The 22,631-nt window shown below is 36.7% G+C and overlaps 1 protein-coding gene across 8 annotated transcripts; it reads left to right on the top strand.

Moving 5' to 3' along the window:
* Nucleotides 1–3,381: 3,381 nt before the first annotated feature.
* LOC103709825 (uncharacterized) lies at nucleotides 3,382–21,130 on the top strand. Of its 8 annotated transcripts, none has more exons than XM_088717390.1 (15): nucleotides 3,382–3,644; nucleotides 3,899–4,004; nucleotides 4,128–4,417; nucleotides 7,983–8,157; nucleotides 10,899–10,982; nucleotides 11,062–11,303; nucleotides 11,381–11,618; nucleotides 12,306–12,385; nucleotides 12,454–12,538; nucleotides 15,961–16,092; nucleotides 16,179–16,292; nucleotides 17,185–17,232; nucleotides 20,135–20,213; nucleotides 20,379–20,435; nucleotides 20,521–21,130. In XM_088717390.1, exons 3-15 carry the CDS (start codon nucleotides 4,197–4,199, stop codon nucleotides 20,652–20,654), a joined length of 1,689 nt encoding a protein of 562 aa, XP_088573516.1. In that variant the 5' UTR covers nucleotides 3,382–3,644; nucleotides 3,899–4,004; nucleotides 4,128–4,196; the 3' UTR covers nucleotides 20,655–21,130. The 8 variants fall into 8 exon arrangements, with proteins under 8 accessions (XP_088573516.1, XP_008793557.2, XP_008793560.2 ...); XM_008795335.5 differs by having other exon boundaries at nucleotides 20,135–20,219; XM_008795338.5 differs by having other exon boundaries at nucleotides 3,382–3,723.
* The last annotated feature ends 1,501 nt before the right edge of the window (nucleotides 21,131–22,631 follow it).

Genomic DNA, 22,631 nt, shown 5'->3' with positions numbered 1-22,631 from the left:
CGGTGGCGACAGCGGACCTTGCCAAAGCCTCACCGGTGTTTCCGATGAGGGTCCTCTGACGATCAAGTTAGAGTGGGATAAATTTGGTCCGGCCAAAAAGTCTCTTAGAAGTTACTTGACCGGGCTATTTATAGTCCCGATGGAGAGGCCCAGGGGGCAGAGACATTGTCCGCTCTCATCATGAGAGGGGGGTGACTCTGAGTCGAATGGCGCGCAGCTAAAGCTGGCTGGTGGCATGTGGTGCTGTCCGTTCTCGAGAACGGTAAGGTGTTGACAGGCATAACAGGATATGGCCAGAGTAGTCATGGCGCTTTCCTTTGACTATCGAGGGCCAGCAATCAAAGCATAGCGCGGTGGCGTTGCAATGTACGACCACGTAGGAAGACGTGGGCGCATACATGGGTGCGGTTGTTGGCGAGGTCGGACCTGTTGAGAAGTCGCATCATGCGTTGGCGAGGTCGGCTAGATGGGTGCCGAGGATAGCTCGGCTCCCCAGGTTCTGAGGTGTGCTCGGTGGAGCGCCTCGAGCTCGAGGGTCAAGGCGTACTACTGAAGTGGGCGCCCCAAGCTTGGTCGGGGTGGGTCGGCGAATATTGGAGACACCCCGAACTTGGTCGGATAAGTCGGCGAATATCCAAGATCGATAGAGCTTTTGACGGAATCCGAGGCCGAGCTGATTCTGGGCCGGACCAAGGATTCAACTGGTCGTCGTTGGCGTTTATTGGGCCAAAACTAGGCGGCCTTTTTGCTGTAGGTTGGACGATCCATTTCGCCCCCTATTAGGTTGAAAGAGATTTCATGTTAATGTCAAAGCATATTTCAACATAATCTAAACTATTTGATCAAACTTAAATAAACTTGATCAGCCACTACAAATAAGTAAGATGCTATAGTATGTCCTCCATTGAGGTCCAAACAATAAAATTGAAACTTCAAAATAACATATTTAACTTAAACTCAAGCAAAACTAATCCAAGCTTAAAATTTCATATCCATCAACATTAATCAAACTTGATCAGAACATAATGACTCCTTTCTCTTTTTTTTTCTAAATTTTCACCCAATTTCCTCATAGAATATTTTCCAAAAGCTTTGAAGTATGTGTTATACCGACTACAGCTAGAGGACCTATTTCCATGGGCATGCCATGGACCCTTTTCCTTATTCAATCATGGCTGGTTAGCCAAGACCACCTTCCCCAAAGAGATGAATTTTAAATAAGTTATGCCTATCAAAGACCAAATGTTTCCATTGCACAAAGCAAATAACACCTACCTCTCATTGCAATGATCCCATAGAAATATATACTACCTTTTTATTAACATTGGCCCACCAAAATGTAGCCCCAATGAAAGCCATTATTTCCACCATCATTGCTCAAACCATGCACGCTATCATAACTCACCGCCCGGTGTCCTCATAATTGCACCCGTATCTGGCTATTATCATTATTAACTTCCATAATATACATTCAAGTGATCTAACACCATCTCTTTGATAAACTTAATTAATACAAAATATGAACTGGCCGGGTGTTTTTTAATTAAAGAAAGGGTTGGGTCCTAATGGGGAAAATATTGGACATTTGGCCTCGGACGAGACCAACCTCCCTCGGCATAAGCCGACTTCGGACCACTTTGGCTATAGTCGAGGAGCCAACCAGCCAAGATAAACGACTTCGCCTCTGGCCAAGGAACCTATTAATATAAGGACTGGTAGACCTAACAACCGATGATTTTGGCAGTTTGCAGTCGTAGCAGCACCGCAGTCTGTGTTCGACCAGCACTATATATCGCCCACACAGACTAACTCCCACATTGTAGCCGTACAACTGGCCGTTATTTGGTTATCATTGCACGCTATGTCAACCCAAGTAACGATAAAACATGCTTCCTTATATAAAGAGACCCTAGAAGACTCACGTACGCGATAACACATACTACATGATATCATTGCTCAAAGAAAACTACTCTGCTGAGATTCTCTTTCTTACATACTATTACCATTCTATTTTGACTTGGGTCTCCGGTAAGCGGATTTCTTGCAGGTTGTCTCTAGTGAAGATCGTCTGATACCTCAACCAGCCTGCTTAGCTTATTTCTAGCCGATCTAAAGGTTGTTTGAGCTGCACACTGACATTAGTCCGCACCCTACAGCAATAAGTCCCACGCTCACCATCAAATAGTGCGAATGGAGCACAATTTTTGATGTGATCTTTATTCACACGAATTGCAATGCAGATCCAAGAGGCAATAGGGCATCAACCTAATACGACTCCTTTTTTTATCATGCACGTTGTTATTGCGCCTTGATCTTGCCAAGTGGCGGCTTATGCGCTGTCCGATTCGTAGACCCATGAACGTGGGCCTAAAAAGTTGTTCCCTCTCATCCGAAGCGCGTCAGGACCACCCCCAGTGCCGGCTTTTCCGGCATGGACGGCGCGACGTGCCCCCACGAGTCCTCCTACCATCGCCACGTGTCCCCCGGCAAGGATGTACCCAGCCCCGAGGGGCGCCGCTACGTCCTGGCTTCGCGGGCATAAATGCCTGAGAGATTTCTATGCGTCGTCTCCCCTAAAAGCCTCCCCGGTAGGTTCTAACTCACGATTTTCTCTGAACCGCCCCAAATTTAAGCACCGAAATCGTGCAAGACGCTAAAAAGCCGGCTTTTTACAAGCTCGTGGAATGTCTCGGCGAGACAAAGTAGCATCTCTTTTCGTTGCCGCCTAGAACTCATGAGAGCCGCCCAGCTGTACTCCGCTCTCTCGCCAACGCGCTTTAGATTCCCTTAAAATTACCAAATTACCCTTACGCTATATATCCGTTAGGATCCACTAACCCTCGGTTAGGTTTTTTTTTTTTTTTTTTTTTCTTTTGGGGCCCAATTTCAAGCAGAACCATTTTTTTTCTTTTTGGTACATTGGGGCGCACACTAATTTGACATGAGCACAATCAGCTAAATAACTAAAAAATAGTCTATATAATGATAGAGAAATAGAAACATGCTCAGCTCAAAAAATTTCTTCAAAATGATGGGCAACAAAGAAAACACAATTCAATATGTAGAAATTTATAACCCATCCGACAAATCTTTCACCAAATTGGCAAGGTGGGTGCCACCGAGAATTTGCGACTTTGGGCTTTGGCCACCAAGTGCTCGTGAGTCGAGCCAAATCCTCTCGTGCTCTGCGCTTTCCTAACCCGGAAAGGGAGCCCATTTGGGATCAACCTTGGCTCGTGCGTCATTCAAGAACGGTGGGTGGATCCACCGGCAAAAAAATTCTACTCGAATAGGTCCCTCCAATTGAAAGGGTATTTCGGTAATGTTATGTAAACTAAAATTATGTTAATATTTATTTGATAGTTGTAATCCGTAGCTCTCACTTCGGAAAGTTCCAATGCAGCGTGTGAAATAAAAATAGGGAGTGGGAATAGAAGTTCGCTTTCGAGAGAGACCGGGGGTATAATCTGGCTAATCCTTTGTCGATCGCGTTTTAAGAGGAAGGTGGGGAGAAAGCGCTCCAAGGCGTAGTTGCGGAGAGTCAAAGCTACGGTGCTTAAGCTCGAACCGGTGGGCGATTGCGATAGAGATTGAGGGAAAAAAAAGAAGAAAAATTCCCGATTGTCGATGATTTCGAGGTCCAGGTGGGGTTAATTTCTGTCCTTATGCTGTTCGTACGATCTGTATTGGTGTTCTCGTTGCCGAATTTGGTTCAGGATTGTGGTAAATTCCGTTCCTTATTGTTTTCTTTTCCATCTTCTGGTTTTTCTAGGGTTCGATTAGTTTCGGAGGAGGCGAATTTGCGATTGTTGCCATTTTTTATTGTTTTATTCAAGATTTTTCCTTTCTTGTTTTGGAACTTGATAAGACTCTTCTTTTGTGTTAATTCCGTTACCAGATCGCAAAAAACGTGGCGTGTGTTGGGAAATTTAGTGCGAAATCTGGAGTTTTAGGTTTTGGTTCTGCTTAGAAATGCGATTTCTTCAGTTGATATCAGTGCACTGGTACTTGATCATGTTCGAGTTTTTGTCTTTTATGCATTTGAAGTCATGGGCAGTCTGATGTGCGTTTTTGTTGGTATTTGATTGCGGTTCACTCTGGTTTGAATGCAAGTTATTGTTTCTCAGCTGTATAGGTTAATATTTTGATCGCAAACAAGAAGTTTTGGTTTTGGTAACGATGATGTTGTGATCGAGATGGATTCTGCGAGGAGCTGGTTCCAAAGGTTCCAACCTAGGGATAAGTCGAAGTCTAGACCCCCAAAGGCGAAGGATATGGACAGTGGGAAAGATTTGCAGAAGCCGCCAGTTGATGATGCACCTTCAAACGCTACAAAACAAAGGGCTGCTGCTGCAAAGCAGTACATTGAGAATCATTACAAGACACAAATGAAGTCCTTGCAAGATCGAAAAGAGAGGTGAATTTTCCTTTGCTGCTTCTTTTTTTTCTTTTTTGCCCCCCTCCTTCTTCATGGCGTAAGGGTTTTGTACTTAAGAATTGAATTACATGATGCACAAAAACAACAGAATAACATTGATAGGAGTCTGATATACTTGAAATTACTGATAATTCAATTTCATATTATGACATTTTTTTTGCCTATTTATCAATCTATATGATGGTTATATGGTTATCTTTCTGCACTGGGTCCAGTGAGTTCCTTTTGTGCAGGCAGGCCATATTGTTGGAGGGTGCATGATATTCCACCATCCTTCTCTTTTGAGTATCAGGTTGTGTTTGGACGTAGTAATAAAATTAAGATATTCTGTGAATTTCATGTTTGTTTTATGTCAAACATAAATAGTTTTATGACACTAGTTGTTTGGTTGCACATTAAAGTTTCATGAAAGCCCTAATCATGAAATTGGATGTGTCAAAATCATGTTTCTCTTTAGATCATCTTATGTCTTTCCACTTTTTAACGTTCTCATTTTAATGGCCAGATACCTTGTAAAAGAATCTCAATTTTAAAAATTCAAGGAAAAATCTAGGAAAATGGCAAAATCATGCTTTTGAAATAAAAAAACTTTCAAACTCCACCCGATGTCTTCTGAATATTCCATGTGTTTGACTGCCTTTTCGGTTAAGGTAGATTTGGTCTTCTTATGGAAACTTAGGCTTGTGATTTTCCTATTACTATTGCTATTATTTGTTTTGTTTAGTATGAGAGGATTCTTAGTACAAATATGGAAAAAATGTCATATGAAACGACAAAATCATGCTTTTGAAGTTAAAACTCTTCAAACGATGCATGCTATGTTCTATACATAGAGTGTGGATTAGGTCTTCCTGCAAAGTAAAGACTAAGTTTCCGCTTCAGAACCCTCTACCATACAAGATGGACTTTGAGATTTGGAATCGGGTTATGGCATATACCGCTTAACACATGATGGCACTTTCGCATCTCAAAATCCACCATTTATGGGAGGTGGTTCTGAACCACATTCTTATACATAATTTTTGTCCTCTTGTCAGCTAACCTAAACCACATTCTTATACATAATTTTTTTATTTTCTGCTTTTTGTATGGCATATACTGCTTAACACATGATGGCATTTTCGCATCTCAAAATCCACCATTTATGGGAGGTGGTTTTGAACCACATTCTTATATATAATTTTTTCCTTTTCTCAGCTAACCTAAACCACATTCTTATCCATATTTTTTTTTCTGCTTTTTGCTTTTATGGTAGTAATATTTATTGCTGTTAGTCAGTTTTTTATGAATCTTAAGGACATCATTGATGGGATAATGCTCCATAAGCAACTCTCTACCTTTCCATGCAGCTCTAAATTAATTTGGGAATAGGGGGACTTCATATCACTGCTAGAGATATGATAGGCAGATGCTGTTGGATAGGAAAGAGAGTTGGAGTTTTCCAATAATAGACTTCCAAATTATGACTAAGCTTCTAAGCTTCCTGGTTAGTTAGTTATTTGTAGGATTATTAATAAAAATTTTCTTTTCTGCCGAAGACCCTCTTCCTCCCTCTCTTTCTGAACATGTGTGCATGGGCTTCCTAAACTCAAACTGTATGGTGTTGGTTAACATAAGATTTTTGGCACCAATAGTGGTCTTCTAGCAGAGGAGATATTCGGTAAGTGGTTTTAACTCCCATGAGATGGGGCCATCCTAGTTTCTCAGTGGAAAGGGATGTTACATTGTCATGCCCATCCTGACACTTTGGACAGAGGATATCCTAGGACATGCTGATCGAGACACTGGGACGATGGGGAGATGGTTCCTTCCTGTCAATTGGAATGGTATGCTGTCCCGGTGTCCTACAGGATGTCCTACTAGGATTTGAAACCATGTTTGTTCTACATTCGAGGGGAAGAAGTTATGAAGGGATTGGAGTTTCCTTCTTTGCTAGGTCATTGCTTGCGATCATTCTATTTTTTTTTTTTGGGTCATTTTGGATTGTGTTTGATGACTGATGACTTGAAGGATAGATGAGTTGGAGAGGTAAAGGAGAAGAGGTATAGAATATGCCATGTCTTGCTTTGAAACTACTTTTGAATGTGTAGCAAGAGAATACAAAGGAAGTTGAAAAGGCATGCTTTGCCTAGAACTGAAGTTTACCCAAAGCTTGCAGTTCATTGCCCATGTATATATGTGTGATGGAAGTAGAGAGTAAAAGGCACAGGTGCTTAACAGGAGAACTCAGTACAGGAATCTTGCATGTGTGTGGGTGCATGCATGTGGGGTTTGAGTGGAAGGACTTGATGTCAAGAGGTTAGTGTGAAAAGGTTCTTTATGGATTCTAAATTTAACTATCCGACAGGGTAAACCTGTGATAACTTGGAGATCTGTCTTATATGCTGATTCAACACCTTTTAGTGCATGTCGTATATGTCCTATCTATCATAGTTATTTAACTCTCCTTGTCCATTAATTTGATATAACCTCCATTCTTCTGTATAATAACTTCATAAAAATAAATGTTTTCTGACTGTGGTATCTCTTGACTATTTATCTTGATTGATGCCTCATATTACCTTCTTTCCATGTAGATTGCATTCTATATACTTTGTCTAGTTCTACTAGCTTTTAAATCTTTATTCTTCAAAGCTGTCTTTAATTAGTTATAATTAACATTGAACCCTGATTTTTCTGTATTGTGATGTATTCAGTATCTTCTTCAAAACATCAACAATTAATTTGCTTACGGCAAGTTAAAGCATATAGAGCTTAAATGTGACATTTAGTGTATTTTCATTATTATTATAAAAAATAGAGAGAGAGAGAACTTGTTTTGCTGCAAGTACTCCTCTTTTTTCTTGTTGAGATGTTGAGAAGGTAGTCTTCATCATTGACTCTTTGGTAATTCAGCTACATTGCCCCAATAAAATGTTTTTTTATTTTATTGATTTTCATTTTCTATCCTCTCATAGATTGATATTGAGAGCTTACTAAGGTTATTCTAGTGATTGTTTGGTTTTGTACATCATCATTATGTTATAAATGGATTGCTAAATATAAGTCACTTGAACAAAGTGGTGCCTCGAGTTCTTCTATGAAGATTGATCACTTACAGGTATGTATGTATGTATGTATGTATGTATAATGGACCCCATTACTTGCTGACGTGTTTAATGGCATAGCAAAACCTACACCATCATCGTTTTTATGATTTTAATAAAAATGGTTTTGTGAAGTGCTCATTTCCATTTTTTTGTGCATTTTAAGAATATATATATATTTCTGTATGCTATTTCGCCAAATGATTTCATTATTTTCATTTGAACCCCTTTAAGGTGCTGTGGTAGTAGAGTATCTGCATGTTCAACTTTTATTTCCAATAATGATAATTTAACTGGGTTTTAACGACATTATCATCTGTCTTCATCACCAAGTCTTTTTTTCCCTAAAATAACTTGGGTTCTTTTGTCATGCACCTTTTTTTAGTACTTATTATTTAATACCTTAATATGTTTGGGTTAACTTAAATATTTTTTGCTTTCCCATGTGGTGATCTTAGACGCTGGATTTTGGAGAGGAAGCTTGCTGATGCTGATGTTTCTGAGGAAGAGCAGAACAATCTTCTTAAGCATTTGGAGAAGAAGGAAACTGAATACATGCGTCTTCAAAGGCACAAGATGGGAGTTGATGATTTTGAACTGCTGACGATTATTGGGAGGGGGGCATTTGGAGAGGTCACCATCTGCCTTAGACTTCCTGCTCTTGTGGTTACTTTTCCTCATATTATGTGTTGAATATAATCATAATCTATTCAAGGAAAGATTCTTTTAATTGAAAATGATACCATATTACTCAGATTTTCTTGTTGATACTGACAAATCTCACTTTGATATATTTCTGCCAGTATATTTCTCTTATCTGCCACCGTTTTCTCCCCACCCCCCCTCCTTTTTTTTTTGTGACAAGCATTTTCTCTGTTGTTTGCATTAAGATTACTTACCTTTCATGAGTTTGAAATTCTGTGATGGATCCAGCTTCACCTTTTTATTTAACTATCCTCTACTGGATGTTACACTATCATTCTGTTCAAAATGCTATTTTTTCTTTTTCTTATGTACAGTATTTTATTAGGAAGTATCAACTTTGTAGATTCTTGTTTACTGTTAAATCTCATAGGGTGGTTATGCATGCTTATGTTGACATGGAAACTATACCTTCCTATAGTGCTGCTGTTTATGCTTTTGTTTTTCTCCCCTTTACAGACAGTTATTTTACTAGCATCTTGTTATGTAGTTATCTGTTTTGATGTTTACATCTCTCTTGATATAATGGATTGAGATTGTAAATACCCACCTATTTTGATTGAGTACAGAAATTTCCTTTGTAAGTTATAATTTACTAGCACCAGACATGTGCATTTGCATGTGAGATGTAAGATTGGTGATTTCAAAATTAAGGTCTAATTTTCACTTTCTTTCTTTATTTTTTTTTTAAAAAAAGAATTTGAATGGATCAATAGGATTCCATGAGTCTAATGGATGGAGCCCATTGGAGATTTGAATGCTCGGGGAACAAGTGGAGTGTCTCCACAAGAAACCAAACAATGCACATATTTTTAAAAGCAGATTTGAAGGTATTTCTTGGTGGAGTCCAATCCCTGAGCGTCAGCATTATAATAATAGAGATGATAGAATCCAGCATATGCAAGTGCATGTGTGGACATGTGTAATTCAATTGAAAAATGACTCACAGTGAAGCTCTGCATCATGTAAGTGAAATAGTGTGTTCTTCAATAGAGGGGCAGTAGAGGGGGAGCTACAATTTTTTCCCCTTTGGTGAGAGATGTTTGTGTCATCTGGAGTGGGGAGTATGTTATTTTATTGATACATGATGGTTTGATAGAAGATTTATTTTAAGCTTAATAAATTTACTCTTATTTTTGAATGGTTGGCCTTTTATGTTTCTTTTAAGGAATTAGAAGGTAACCCAAAAGAGTGTGCTACAAAAGAGGTAGTATATATAGGAATGAGAAGTTGGATAAAAGTGAAGATTTCCAAAAATGAAGGGGGGACAGAGAATCCACGAGATTGAGTGCGATTTGGCCTCTAAAGAAAGGAAAAAAATTCATGTTTATCGAACAGTGGAATGCATGGATCTTTGTTTTGTTTTTTATTTTTTATTTTTTGGAAACATGGAAGCCTTTGTGGCTTCCTTTTGATGTGTATGGGGATGTTGGTCCACCAATACAAGAGATTTAGGCTTTGAGGCTGGCTTCGAAGCCTTTCCTGTTATATAATAATTTAAGATCATTTATTTGATCTGGTTGGATATTAGCTCAAATAAAAGTTGGGTCTTTGTTATTCTAAAGATGTTCTAACCTTCTCCTGCTTATAGAGTAGCCGAGTGTTGAATTTGGTTCATCATATTAATGAAAGCAGAGATCCATGATCTTATCATTTTATTACACAAAATTTTATATAGAAGTGCACCATGTTAAACATGGTGTATAAGGCCACATATGCAAATGCATTTATGTATGCAGTCCTCATATCCTACATTCTGCTACTTATGTAGTTGGGCTGCATATGGGGCTGAAAATGGTTTGCATAGCATTCTGCAGGCATGTACATTAGGATTAACATTGTGCAGCCATATATCATTATGAAACTACTTACGGAGCCCTTTTAGCATTGTATGGCGACATACGTGGCCACTCATATGCAAACCACTGCAATTACAGCTGGTTGAAAAGCTAATGGTTGGGTTGGTTGTCGGTTTCAAGCAGGGCAGATAAATGTATTTTAACAATGACAGGTTATCTATTAGTTTGAAGTTGCTAACAAGAACCAAGTACTATAATAAGCACTAATCACGACATGCTGTTGCTTTTTACATTGCTATTACTTATAACAAATATTGATATAATTATTGTTTATGCTAACTGTGAGATGTTATTGTTATTAAATATTTCAATTATTTATAAAAATATTGCTATTATTATCGTATGTAATTTACTTTTCTTTTTAAACATTTAAAATGCTAATCACATAGGTCTTCTCATATATGTGGCCTGCATAATGCATATGCGTGATGTGGTCCCTTTACTGCGACGTGCTGCAGACACCTCTTAAGAGATTGGAAATTGACATATTCAATGGACATAGTTGGTAGCATATGGGCTTCTGGAAAATAACCTATTAATATGGTTTCATTTATAACAGTCCTCCATAGATATGTTTAACAATTCTTTGGTTATAATTTATGAGACCAATTTTGAGTTACGGGAGTTATTTTTGTGCTTTTTGTTTCTTATGCTGTATACTTTTAAACAGCCCTTTTAGTTCGCAAATTAAAAGATTAATTGACATAGGTTGTAAATTAGGGGCTTGAGTTTGATACTTTCTATTGATTCAAAAAAAAAAAAAAAGAGAGATTGCTGAGTGAAATTTCTTATCGTTTTGATCCAATCAAGCAGGTGAGACTTTGTAGAGAGAAGACCACTGGGAATGTTTATGCAATGAAAAAGCTTAAAAAATCTGAAATGCTTCGGAGGGGTCAGGTATCATTAACAGGTCAACTGTTCCCCTTTTTTTTTGTCAATTACCTTGATAATCTGCTGACTTCTGTGTGTATTGTAGGTGGAGCATGTGAAAGCTGAAAGAAATCTTCTCGCAGAGGTTGACAGTGCTTACATTGTCAAGCTCTACTGCTCTTTTCAAGATGAAGAGTTTTTGTATCTTATCATGGAGTATCTTCCTGGTGGAGACATGATGACTTTACTCATGCGCAAGGACACATTGACAGAAGATGAGGCCAGGTTTTATGTTGCAGAGACAGTTTTAGCTATTGAGTCTATTCACAAACACAACTACATTCATAGGTATTCTTTTTGCAGTTCTGTGTTACTGGTTTGCAACTTGTATGAAGTTGTAGAAATTATTGTGCCTGTCTTTACAGGGATATCAAGCCAGACAATTTATTGTTGGATCGAAATGGCCATATGAAGCTTTCAGATTTTGGGTTGTGCAAGCCTCTTGATAGCAGTAGTTTTCCAAATCTGAATGAGCCTGATTATGCAGTGGGAAGAAATAGCAAGCCTCCATTAGAGAGTAATAAGCTGCTAAGCACCTCTCCTGCACCTAAGCGTACACAGCAGGAACAGTTATTACATTGGCAGAAAAATAGGCGGTTGTTGGTAAGTCATTTGTTTAAATACTTCATGCTTATCTATTCTACCTGTAGCACCTAATGGTTTTAGTTGTACATGTAATATATCTAATGCTAAACTTGGATATGTTTCATGATTTTTTTTAGGCCATTTTTCATATATGCCCCTGCAAAATGGCTTATTGCATATTACCCATTTTTATGAGTAGAGAAAAAAACGCTACAAACAATTGGTTATGTGAAAATGCAGTTGGAGGAATCTGTGATAAGCATAGCCAAGAAAGCCTTGTCCTATCTGTTTTGATTGTTTCAGTAAATACTAATTCCAATGGCACTAGTTATAAGTTAACTAGCACAAACTGAAGGCCAATTTTCACTCTTCTATCAAGTCAGTAGGCATTGTAGTAACAGAACCATTTACACAAAAGATGTTCTTTGTCCCATTTTATCTTCAAATCTTGCTTGAAGGTTGAAACCTGGTCTACAAGTTCTTACTGCTACTAGCCGACATGTTTCTTGGTTCCTGGTATAGGATACTATAGTTGATAGAATTATCATTTAAATGCGTACATTGATGGACAGGATATATTGACAAATAACAACCGCTTTTGTATTTCATGCTTGCACTTCATGTTTCATTCTATTTCTTTGTCAACCACAGGTGGGAATTAGTTGTAGTTCTAACATTTGTTAACAAGTTCTTTTGTGATTACAGGCTTATTCAACTGTTGGTACCCCTGATTACATTGCTCCAGAAGTTTTACTGAAGAAAGGATATGGAATGGAGTGTGACTGGTTAGTTGTCTATTTTGTTCTATACGTGAAGTTTCTATCAGTTTCCTGATTGTACGTAAATCTGTTAGGTGGTCACTTGGAGCAATTATGTACGAGATGCTTGTGGGTTACCCGCCATTTTATTCTGAAAATCCAATGTCAACCTGTAAAAAGGTATGCAAGTCAAGTTTACTAATTGCTTTGTTAGCTTTCTGGATAATTTGATTATTTGGGAACTAAATACTTTTGTTTTAACTCATTATTTTTACTGCTGAACTCATATCATAGTGTATTTTCATGTGGGGACCACTGTTGGTTGTTGTTCCAGTATTTCCTGACCGTTACATTAATTCCTTATAAATATCCTGTAGCTCAAACTAGATCCAAAAATGAAAATCCTGCATGAAGTTTAATTTTGATGAACAAATTCAGGAGCATGAATCTTTTTTCAAATACACCCTATCAACATTAAACTTAGCCTCTCTGTCCATATTGAGATGGCCTCCCATCATCCTTCCTTGACACTTGATAGTGGGAGTTGGGAGCACCATCAACACATTTAACTTGCTCCATAGTCCATTTTTCACCTGTTAAAAGATGTCTATTGTTAACCTCAGAACTGCCTTAAGACACTTATAAAATCTGGGCCTCCATATTGGTTCCTGGGTATAGCAATTAATTTTTGTGTTTTTCTCCGATTTCTGTCTGTTTAATGAACAAGATATCCATCCTTGTGTGTAAAAGGCTGACATCTGTAAAATGTCTTCCTTTTGCATGCTTTTACTGCACATTTGAAAACCATTCCAACCTACTCTTGTTTCATAGATACCATACTGTAATCACCATGCTTATGCCTGAATTTTCAATTTTTTACCTTGTATCCCGAATTTTGCACCCATATTCTTTATCTGATTACTTAGCACTGAGTTGTAGGAATAAAAATATTGCATTAACACTATGTCCCCTCTCATCCTACAATGGCATGCACCTACCCCTAGCTTGGATGGCAATTTCCTGCACCAACCTTAGCACCTAATTATAGAAACATACCATTCTTTGGTTTTTCTCACATTTCCCTTGACAAGTTAAATATAATCACTCTTACCATCTTTCATGATACACCTTCATATACCTTTCACGACCTTTACCTAGTCTAAGTAACTCTCATGACGAGGTCTTGATCTTCCAACATAAAACAAACTAATCCTAGCCATTATTCTAAAGGACTTTAATTGGCAGGTGGGTGGCCTAGTGGCTGCCGAGCACCTAGGTGCTAGATAAGCAGTGCCTTGAAAGTAATAAACTATAAAAACAAATAAATATAAAAAAAGAACCTGAATAATTTTAATACAACAAATGAAACATACCATGTCAAATAAGATGTTGCAAATCAATGATAATTATTAACTTGGAAATATTCAGTACTACCTTTTAAATCAATCTCAACCTTCAGACTCAAAAATGATGGAGAATATTAAGTTGGGCACATAGGCAGGCTGTCTAGGCTGTGGGGGCTGTCTTTTAAAACAGTGATCATAGCTAATGTCCACAGCTGTGATTTTAAACCATCTCAACTATACATAGCCTTCCCTCTTCCTATACTTTATCAAACAACTTGAACTACCTAACAAAATATTTGTCCTTTAAAACACATTCCACAACCACTTTATTGTAATACTCCATTTAATGCTTGGCATTAATAACCCATTTATTGTCTTAAAGATAATCCTACATTATCCCAATCCTACATTCTCCCTCAATATTCTAGAAATAACCCCCTCGTCCTCTTCCTACTTTCTCATGTTTGAGAAACTCATAGGAGAGAAACTGCCTTAATGCAAGAGATCCTTTAGCTTCCTCTCTTTCTTTAGCTTAGCAATTCTTAGTTTTAAATTCTCTACTCCTCTGAACTCCAGAGAAGATGTTCAAAAAAAAAAAATAGTGCGTCAAAATTCTAATAATAGTAAAATCCTTGACAAACTAACAATAACTTTATATATCTGTGGAAGATCTGAAAAAATAAGAGAGAGCTCCCTTGATCCAGAGATCCTTCATGAGGTAGAATATGCTTCCAAAATCTCAGCTTCTTTGGATAGGTTCTCCATTTGCCTCATCACGGTAAATACTTTTTCTAGTCTCCATAAGATATAAGCGGAAATCCAGTTCTTCAGTGGAGTGTACCCCTAAAAAGGCTTTCTTATATCCATAGGATATAAGAAAGACACATGTCATTTTCTAGAATTCCTACTCGGCCAATTTGGTAAAATCCTGTAGGATCTGGTGGAATAGGCTAGAGAGAGAGAGAGCAGGGGAGAAGGAAGGGAGGAAGTGGGAGAGGGAGATGGATAGTGCAGGGATCCTGCAGGGATCGGGCCCCACCACCCCCTGCCCTCTCTGTCTCCTCCTGCTCAGGGCCTATCCCACCAGATTTTTCCAAACAGACCTGTAAAAGGCATTTCAGGAAATAGAACATGACTTATTCGATTTGGGTTTTATCTATCTCTTTTATGATTTAGTTTACTTGATTTTGTGATTTCATTGTTGGTTCTTCTGCAGTTTGCTTGTTCATAGATTTGTATTCTTTCATATTTATCTCATGCTTTTTCACCTTTTTTTTTGCCTACAAGAAGGCCTAATTTGGAAGCACTTAATGATGCTGAGCATCTCTAGGCTAAGTTGATCTCTTTTGGAAGCTTATATATTTTGTTCTCATAGTTCCATGAATCTATCCTTTCCCTCTTTCCAGCATCATCATGTTGGTGCATCTGCTGGCTCTACTTGGTAACACTTCAGTGATAACTATAAGATGCCTCTGTAAAATTGAAATTCCTCCTGAGGTGACTATTTTGAGAATCATTGTTTGGGCATTCAGTTTTCTACTCTCAAAATCAAGATTCTAAGTACCAATAGCAAACCCTATACCATTTTTCTATTGGCATGGTGCGGCATGAGTACTCATGCTATGTATCAAAACTGTTAGCTTCAGAAAAAAGAAAAAAATATATGTATGCAATGGTACATCTGTAAGGTATCATCAGTACATACCGGTACGGCTAGTACGTACTTGGTGCACAAGGTTTCAGCATCTTGGAATCTATACCAATGCCGGTTTCTTATTGGTACAGTTCGTTACTGGTTGTACTATCCCATTATGGTGGTTTTTGAATCCGTGCTTAAAATCAATACTTTTATTAGGGAAATATAGTAAAATGTAAGATAATTTAGATTTGATATTTTCAAAAAAGCTTAGAGAAGTTATATCAAATTAACATATGAAATTCACCAGTGATGAAATTTTCTTGCTACAGAGTTAATTAAATCAATATGGTGCTTGCAGTAACATGTGGAAGTTGTGCATGATAATGCTTTGGTCAGTTTTGTGGTGAATGATATACATGATCAATGATAAATGTGCAGGAATTAGAATTCGAATGTTCCAGAGCTTGTAGCAATTGATTTAGACCTTATTCTGGGTCCATGAATGTGAAGTCTGTCTTGATTTTCAATCTCAATCTCCTGCAATAGTTTGGTACATAGAGTTAACTATCTGAATTCTAGCTTGTTATCCTATTGTTTGCCTACTTTGTGTCTTGCAGATTGTAAATTGGAGAAATTACTTAAAATTCCCTGAAGAGGCAAAGCTTTCACCTGAAGCTAAAGATCTCATCAGCAGACTTCTGTGCAATGTAGAGCAAAGGCTTGGAACCAAAGGAGCCAATGAAATAAAGGTTTGCTTTTATTCAACATATCTATTCCTGTTAGTTTTCTTTACCGTCTGGTGCAAAGTTAATACTGGGATAGTGGTCTACTTCAGGCGCATCCATGGTTTAAAGGCATCCTGTGGGATAATCTGTATCAGATGAAAGCTGCTTTTATACCAGAGGTTAAAGATGAGTTGGACACTCAGAACTTTGAGAAGTTTGAGGAGGTGAGGCATTCTTCAGTTCAGCTGAATCATGTTTTTGCTAAAGCACAAAGTCTATGTATCCTTATGCATTATAAATTACATACACAACTCATTATTAAACTCTTGATACAATACATCTTAAGTACCTCCCACATTTTTCTTTTGTTTGGGATGCTCTGCCTACTGTGTATTTGGGAGTTGGGACCTATGATTTTGCCTCTGTTACTTTGAATAGAAATTGCTTCCTTTCTGTGTATGCATTCTTTGCTTTTGCTTTTCAATTTCATTCACCATGTTTTCCAACTTTCCCTTCTGCTTTTTTATTCTTTCCTGCTGCTAAGAGTTGTTTCATTAACGTCCATAATTGTGGATCCTGGAAAATTTATGCAGTAGTGTGTCTTGTTAGTACCATTTTATGGAATGAAATGGAAGTTGCCTGACTTATCATTTATCTTTGGTAAGGCACATGTTCGTGTTTAAATCAGTTATAATGACCTAATGACCTTTCAATGTTGTAATGACTCTCAGTTTGGACTTGGTATATCAGTGGTTTAATTAGGTTTAGAACTTTTTCACCAAACTGAAGAAACTCTTCGTTTGGAAGTAATATTTGTAGTTCTTTCATAGTTAAAATGTTGATTTACCAATCAGAGTTCGCCGGTCTTGTACTGTAAACATGTATAAAATGATTAAGACCTTGACAAAAATTACGAATGATTGTTTAAATTGAATATACCCTTTGCATTCGACAGATGGTTTTGATCATATTTTTTTTAGAAAATGTCTCTTTTGTTTTTTTACTTATTGTAATTTTTTTTAATTTAATAAAACCAGTATTTTGGCATCTTGTAAGAGCATAGATTTTAATTTGTTCTGCCTATAAGAATTATAATTTGTTAATATCATGGTTCAGACTGCAGCACCGATGCAAACTTCATCAAAGTCTGGTCCATGGAGAAAGGTATGTTGCACTTATTTTCCTTTGATGATGAATTATACAGAACATATTTGAGTAATACAAGTCGTTGCACAATTCTTGTCCTTTTTATCAGTTGCCATGAAGTGCTTATAGGTGGCTATATTTTGAAAATTGTATGCCATCTTATTGTGATGTCTTGTTTCTCTTAACTATGTTTTTCTCCTCGTTACCTTACAGGGCATGGGGTTTGAATCTAGCAGATACTACATGTTTTCTGAGAACCATTTATATTGTTCTTAAGCATGAAGAATTTGTTAACTGTAGCTTACTCTTAATAATATGGGAACGGTATTAGTAACATTAATGTATTTTTTTCTTAATATATATATATATATATATATATATATATATATTTAAATCACAAAACTAAATCCATTTTACTTTGAAACGTTGCCTTATATTTCTTTCACAGTTTGATCTGATTCAGAATCATGCCCTCAAATCATATTAATACTGCTTAGATCCTTTACCTTTGTCTGTATGTTCTTTTAGATTTTCAATCATCCCTCCCTTCAGCCCTTTAGATCTTCCATCATCTTCACTGATGTTTAAACCATGCTATATCTTGGGATCATTTCATACTTAAATGTTCATTGTTTGGAAAAATTTTGAAAATGGTAGAGATTAAGAAGAACAGTTGTAGATATTTTGGACTTCAATGTGGAAGATCATACCCATATTGGTGGACTTTCATTTGGTAGATGATAGAAATGCCTACTGGCTTGGAGATAAAGATCTTTAGTTGATGAGACACATCATATGGGGATATCATATCCTTTATTAGCAGGGTTAAGTTGCAAGCTTGTGTTAACGTGTGAATTTGGTTTGAACCTAGTACTTGACTCTATTTGCAGAGCTTGAGTTTTGAACTTGATGCTTTTGACTACATGTGATTAAATGAGTAGAGTGAGTGTGACCTTGTGGAAACTTGATTTGACTTTTATTGGTGCCATAAGATAATCATTTCTTGATGAATTGACTATGTACTGGTGAGGAAATTTGGAGTTGAGCGCTGGTTAGATTGATAATTCAAACTTTACCCATCAAAGAAAAGTCAAGATGAGCTTTGCCTACCAAGGGTTTACTTTGGACATTCCATCTGCTTCTGCGGATGCAGATAGGTGGGTGATTGTGCTCTGGCTCCCTATTAGCAGAGATAGATGTCTTTTGAAGGTTTACTATAGTAATCAAGCTTTCTCATTACAAATTCAAACACTTGATGTCAGTTGGAGTTTAGCAAAGTAGGCATCACCTCTGAGTTCATGGTAGGAAAAGTAGTTTAATTACAACCACAAAGACTGTTATTTTCTAGTCTGATGCAGAGCATGTTTCTAAAAATGGATATATGTGACAACCGAGTTTAAGAGTACACAGAGTAAGGTTATTCTGCTCGTATTCTACACTTCATGTTTGAGTTGGTGATTTTGTTGTCCCATAGATTATACAAAGGTGATACTTTGGCTCCCTTGCTTGGAGTTGGCACTTTATACCCTGGAGTATTTATAACTTGCCGAAGTTTTCCCATCCACCACACTGACCCTTGGCATTGTGTTTTGGAGGGAGACCACAAGTGGGAGGGTGAGTTTGGTTGTGAATCATCAGTTCCTTTAACATTCTGAAATATACTGATATAAAGATCTTCTTAAGAAACCTCCAGGAAAAAGGAATTTTGAATTCTTCTATGTTAAAGAGGTTAAAAAGAAGTTAACATGGAGGTGAACAAGAAGATGTGTCAGACCTAAGATTTTTTGATGCAGGGCATGGTTTTTGAGCCATTTGTTGTTCTTTTGTCTTTTATGCACCATCTGTTAATATTGTGTGCTTGGCCTCTATTGATTGGTTAAGGCACTTCCTTTGTTCTTCTTTGTTCACCTTGTAATCCTCCCTCTAGTTCATTTCTTATGCAATCCCTACTTCCCCCCACATGGAATAACAAGTGTTTGTCACATGGATTTTATTCCCTTAGTCCAGTATGGGGTTGGGGTTGAGCCTATATTCCTTAAGTTTGAATAAGATGGTGGGGATTTGTTAGGTTTTGAAGAGCATGCTGCATATGTTAGATGCTAGGTTATAGAATGATCCTATTTTGAGGTCTTTCTTCAATTTCATCACTGTTTTCTTTGATATAGTTGAAAGATATGTTTGCACATGTTGTTGGGTTGTAGCGTATAACAAAGATCGTTACATCAATATAGTCGTTACGGTCAAGATAATGAAGTCTTAGAACCATATTATAACATGAAACAAGAGTCATGAAGGATTTTTTTTTTGTTTTTGTTTTTTTGAAGAAGTTAATTCATCTTCTTTCTATGTTGAAAATAATAGTCTCTAGTCACATGCAATGCATTTTGTGTATCACATAACAATAATAAATTGAATGAATATAAATAGATTTAAAAGAAAATTATTTAGCGTTATGTGCTTATACATGTGAATGAGTATATTAGCAATACTATGAGGCAACGTGAAAATCAAAATAAAACCACAAGGCATAAGAAGTCTGTAGTTACATCTTCCATCTTTTCATGTTATTACTTTTTATATTTTGAAGAGAAATAATAGCAATATTTGACAGGCATTGTAGAAGGGCATGACAAGCTAAGGTGCCATTAGGAACAAAATGGTGAGTTATAGGGAGTTTGAAATGAAGACAAAGTCTTAGGATCAGTTAGGGATACTTTACATGCCAAAAATAGATAACCTGATCGAGTTTTGTCAGACATTTGTGTTAATAATTTGCTATTTAGGATGTAGGACCTGTTTTTTTTTTTTTATTGACAAGAAATGGTGTAGGTTGTCATAGTCTGATTTCATAATATTTTAGCGTTATTAAGCTTTCTTCCTTGGTTACACTGAGGTAAATATTCCTCTTCCTTTCTTGCAGATGCTCTCTTCCAAAGATGTGAACTTTGTGGGCTATACTTACAAAAACTTTGAAATTGTGAATGATCATCAAGTTCCAGGCACTGGTTATCCTCTCTCTCCCTCCCTACACACCCCCCCTCCCACCCCCCCAGCCACAAATAATAAATGATGGCAAATGACACTCAAGATCTTATATCATAACATCTTGAAATTGCTATGTTTTATTAATTTCTAATAATTATTTTAATCATTTAAATGTTCAGTTGAGTTGAAGAAAAAGAGTAACAAGCCAAAGAGGCCGACCATCAAATCATTGTTTGGTAATGATCACCATTATAATTCTCACTTAATACTTGTTTTCATTATGAGATCCCTAGCTGAATGCATGTGGTTGCCATGAGTCAGATGCGTCTGATCAGCCAGCCCAGGGAAGCTTTCTCAATCTGTTGCCAACACAATTAGAGGTGTCTGAAAGCCTTGAACCGTCTCCTCATTCCAGCATTTCTTCTCCAGATCAATCTCAATCTCGGCATAGATAGTGAAAAAAGTTTCACGAGCTAATTGTTAATAGTCAAAGCAAATTAAAAGGAAATGTGTTTCCTGTTTTGTTATACTGTCCAGTGTCTGAGCTTTTGTAACCAGTTCATTCCATATGCTTTTGTGTTGAACCTTCCATCCTTCTCCCATTACCCTGGAGTCAGGGAAGGTGAGGAATTGGTCTGGTTAAATGTGCAATTCCTGTTAAAGGGTGGAATTAGATTCTTTAATTCTTGTAATTTGGATCTTTGTACTGATGGTGAAGGCTTAATCGTCCTTATATGGACTATATATTAATTGCTGCTCTAAGTGGATGTGAAAAGGGCAAGCACTTTCTTTTGGGCAGCACTTCCAAGAAAGCAGCGTACAAGGGGCAATGTGTAAAACATTATTTGAATGAGAAATTTGAAGATAATCTCTGTATCAATGTTGTATTTACTTGGAAAAGGCAAAGACCACTAATATTTATTCTCTTTAATTGGCTCATCTGTTCTTTTGGCATATCTGATTCTCTGCTGCTCACCGAGTACTTCAAAAAAAAACAGAAATAGATGAAGGGATTCTACCATCTCAATATATACACACCCACATATGTGTGTGTTATATGTGTGTATGTGACATTGCATGCCATTTTTGTTTATCGCAACAGTTAAAGTCCAATGTTTTAATCAAGAATGTCGGATTCCTAGTCAAATTTATAAGCTTTTACTAAGAAATTTTGGGAAATTGGAAAACAAATGATTTCTCTTTGATTCTTGTACAGAAGTCTTTAGAGATTTTAAAAATTTATTCTCTTGGGTCGTACATATTATAATTTTTCTAAATTAAAGAAAGTTTTATTAAAAAAATAATGAAGTTGAACATTCAAGAATATGTACACTTGAGTTGAACCATGTCAAATATTTATTTGAAGATTGAATGATTCAAAAATTAATGCTGCAATATGTCAAAGATCAATGTAATTGATTATAATATATATTCATAAAAACAACGAGGAATAAAATATACATTTTTTTTTGATCTCTGCATCTTATGGATGCAAAAATAAGCTGCATCTGTTTTGCTATTTTTTTATCCTATTAAGCCATTAAAATTAAACATTTATTTTATCAATCATGAGCTACATATGTTAAATATTTTGCAAATTGAAAATCAGTATATGTTAGTGCTTAAATCATAGCAACATTTGGTCTTGTATCATTAAAACCATCTAGTTTTATACCAACATGATGCAATGGCTTGAAAGGATGCATCATTGATCTTGAATAGTTAAAATCTTTTATTAAAAATTAACATCGTTTGTTTTCTCTCTATGCCCATGTGCATGCATTTTGGTGTGTTTATGTGTGTGCATGTAAAATTATGTTGGATTCCGCTATTATGAACCATATATGATGAATAAAACAATTGATATACTGAACGAGAAGCTAGTTGTTATGTATCATAAGAGGTTTTTTTTTTTTTTAACGATATATGCAAACCCATAGATAAAATATAGTGATCAAAGGTGGAAAACTAAAACTAGAGAGATCTGGGTGATATCATGGGATCCTCTCTAGCCTGATAGACTCTAACACAGATTTTTACGCAAAATGTGAAGTATAATAATTATGTTAAAAATTTAAATCCAAAAGTCTAATTCCAAAGATATTGGAAAGGCTAACAGACCCCCCTCTTTGTCAGAAGTGTCATAGGTTAGCACTTGGAATATGTTAAGGGCTAATCTACATCTAATCTCATTTTTTGAACCACTGAGTCTACTAATACATAATGAAAAAAGCTTTGAGATTAGCCTTACAGAGTAAACCTCAAAATTCTCATCATGGCATTATGTTATAAAAATAAAAATAAAAAAATAGGGCTCTGTCCACCTTCATATTTTATTCTTTAAGTGCCCGAGTTAAAAAAAAAAAAATCAGAAAGACAGATGCAAATATTACATATTTCTCTAAAGTCAAGTTGAGATACTTCCACCTTCT

This window comes from Phoenix dactylifera, chromosome 1 (assembly GCF_051530095.1).
Source record: "Phoenix dactylifera cultivar Ajwa chromosome 1, Ajwa_hap1_PhDact_Kaust_v1.1, whole genome shotgun sequence".
Taxonomy (NCBI): domain Eukaryota; kingdom Viridiplantae; phylum Streptophyta; class Magnoliopsida; order Arecales; family Arecaceae; genus Phoenix; species Phoenix dactylifera.
The sequence above is the reverse complement of the archived record's forward strand: the minus strand, read 5'-3'. Positions and strand labels throughout refer to the sequence as shown.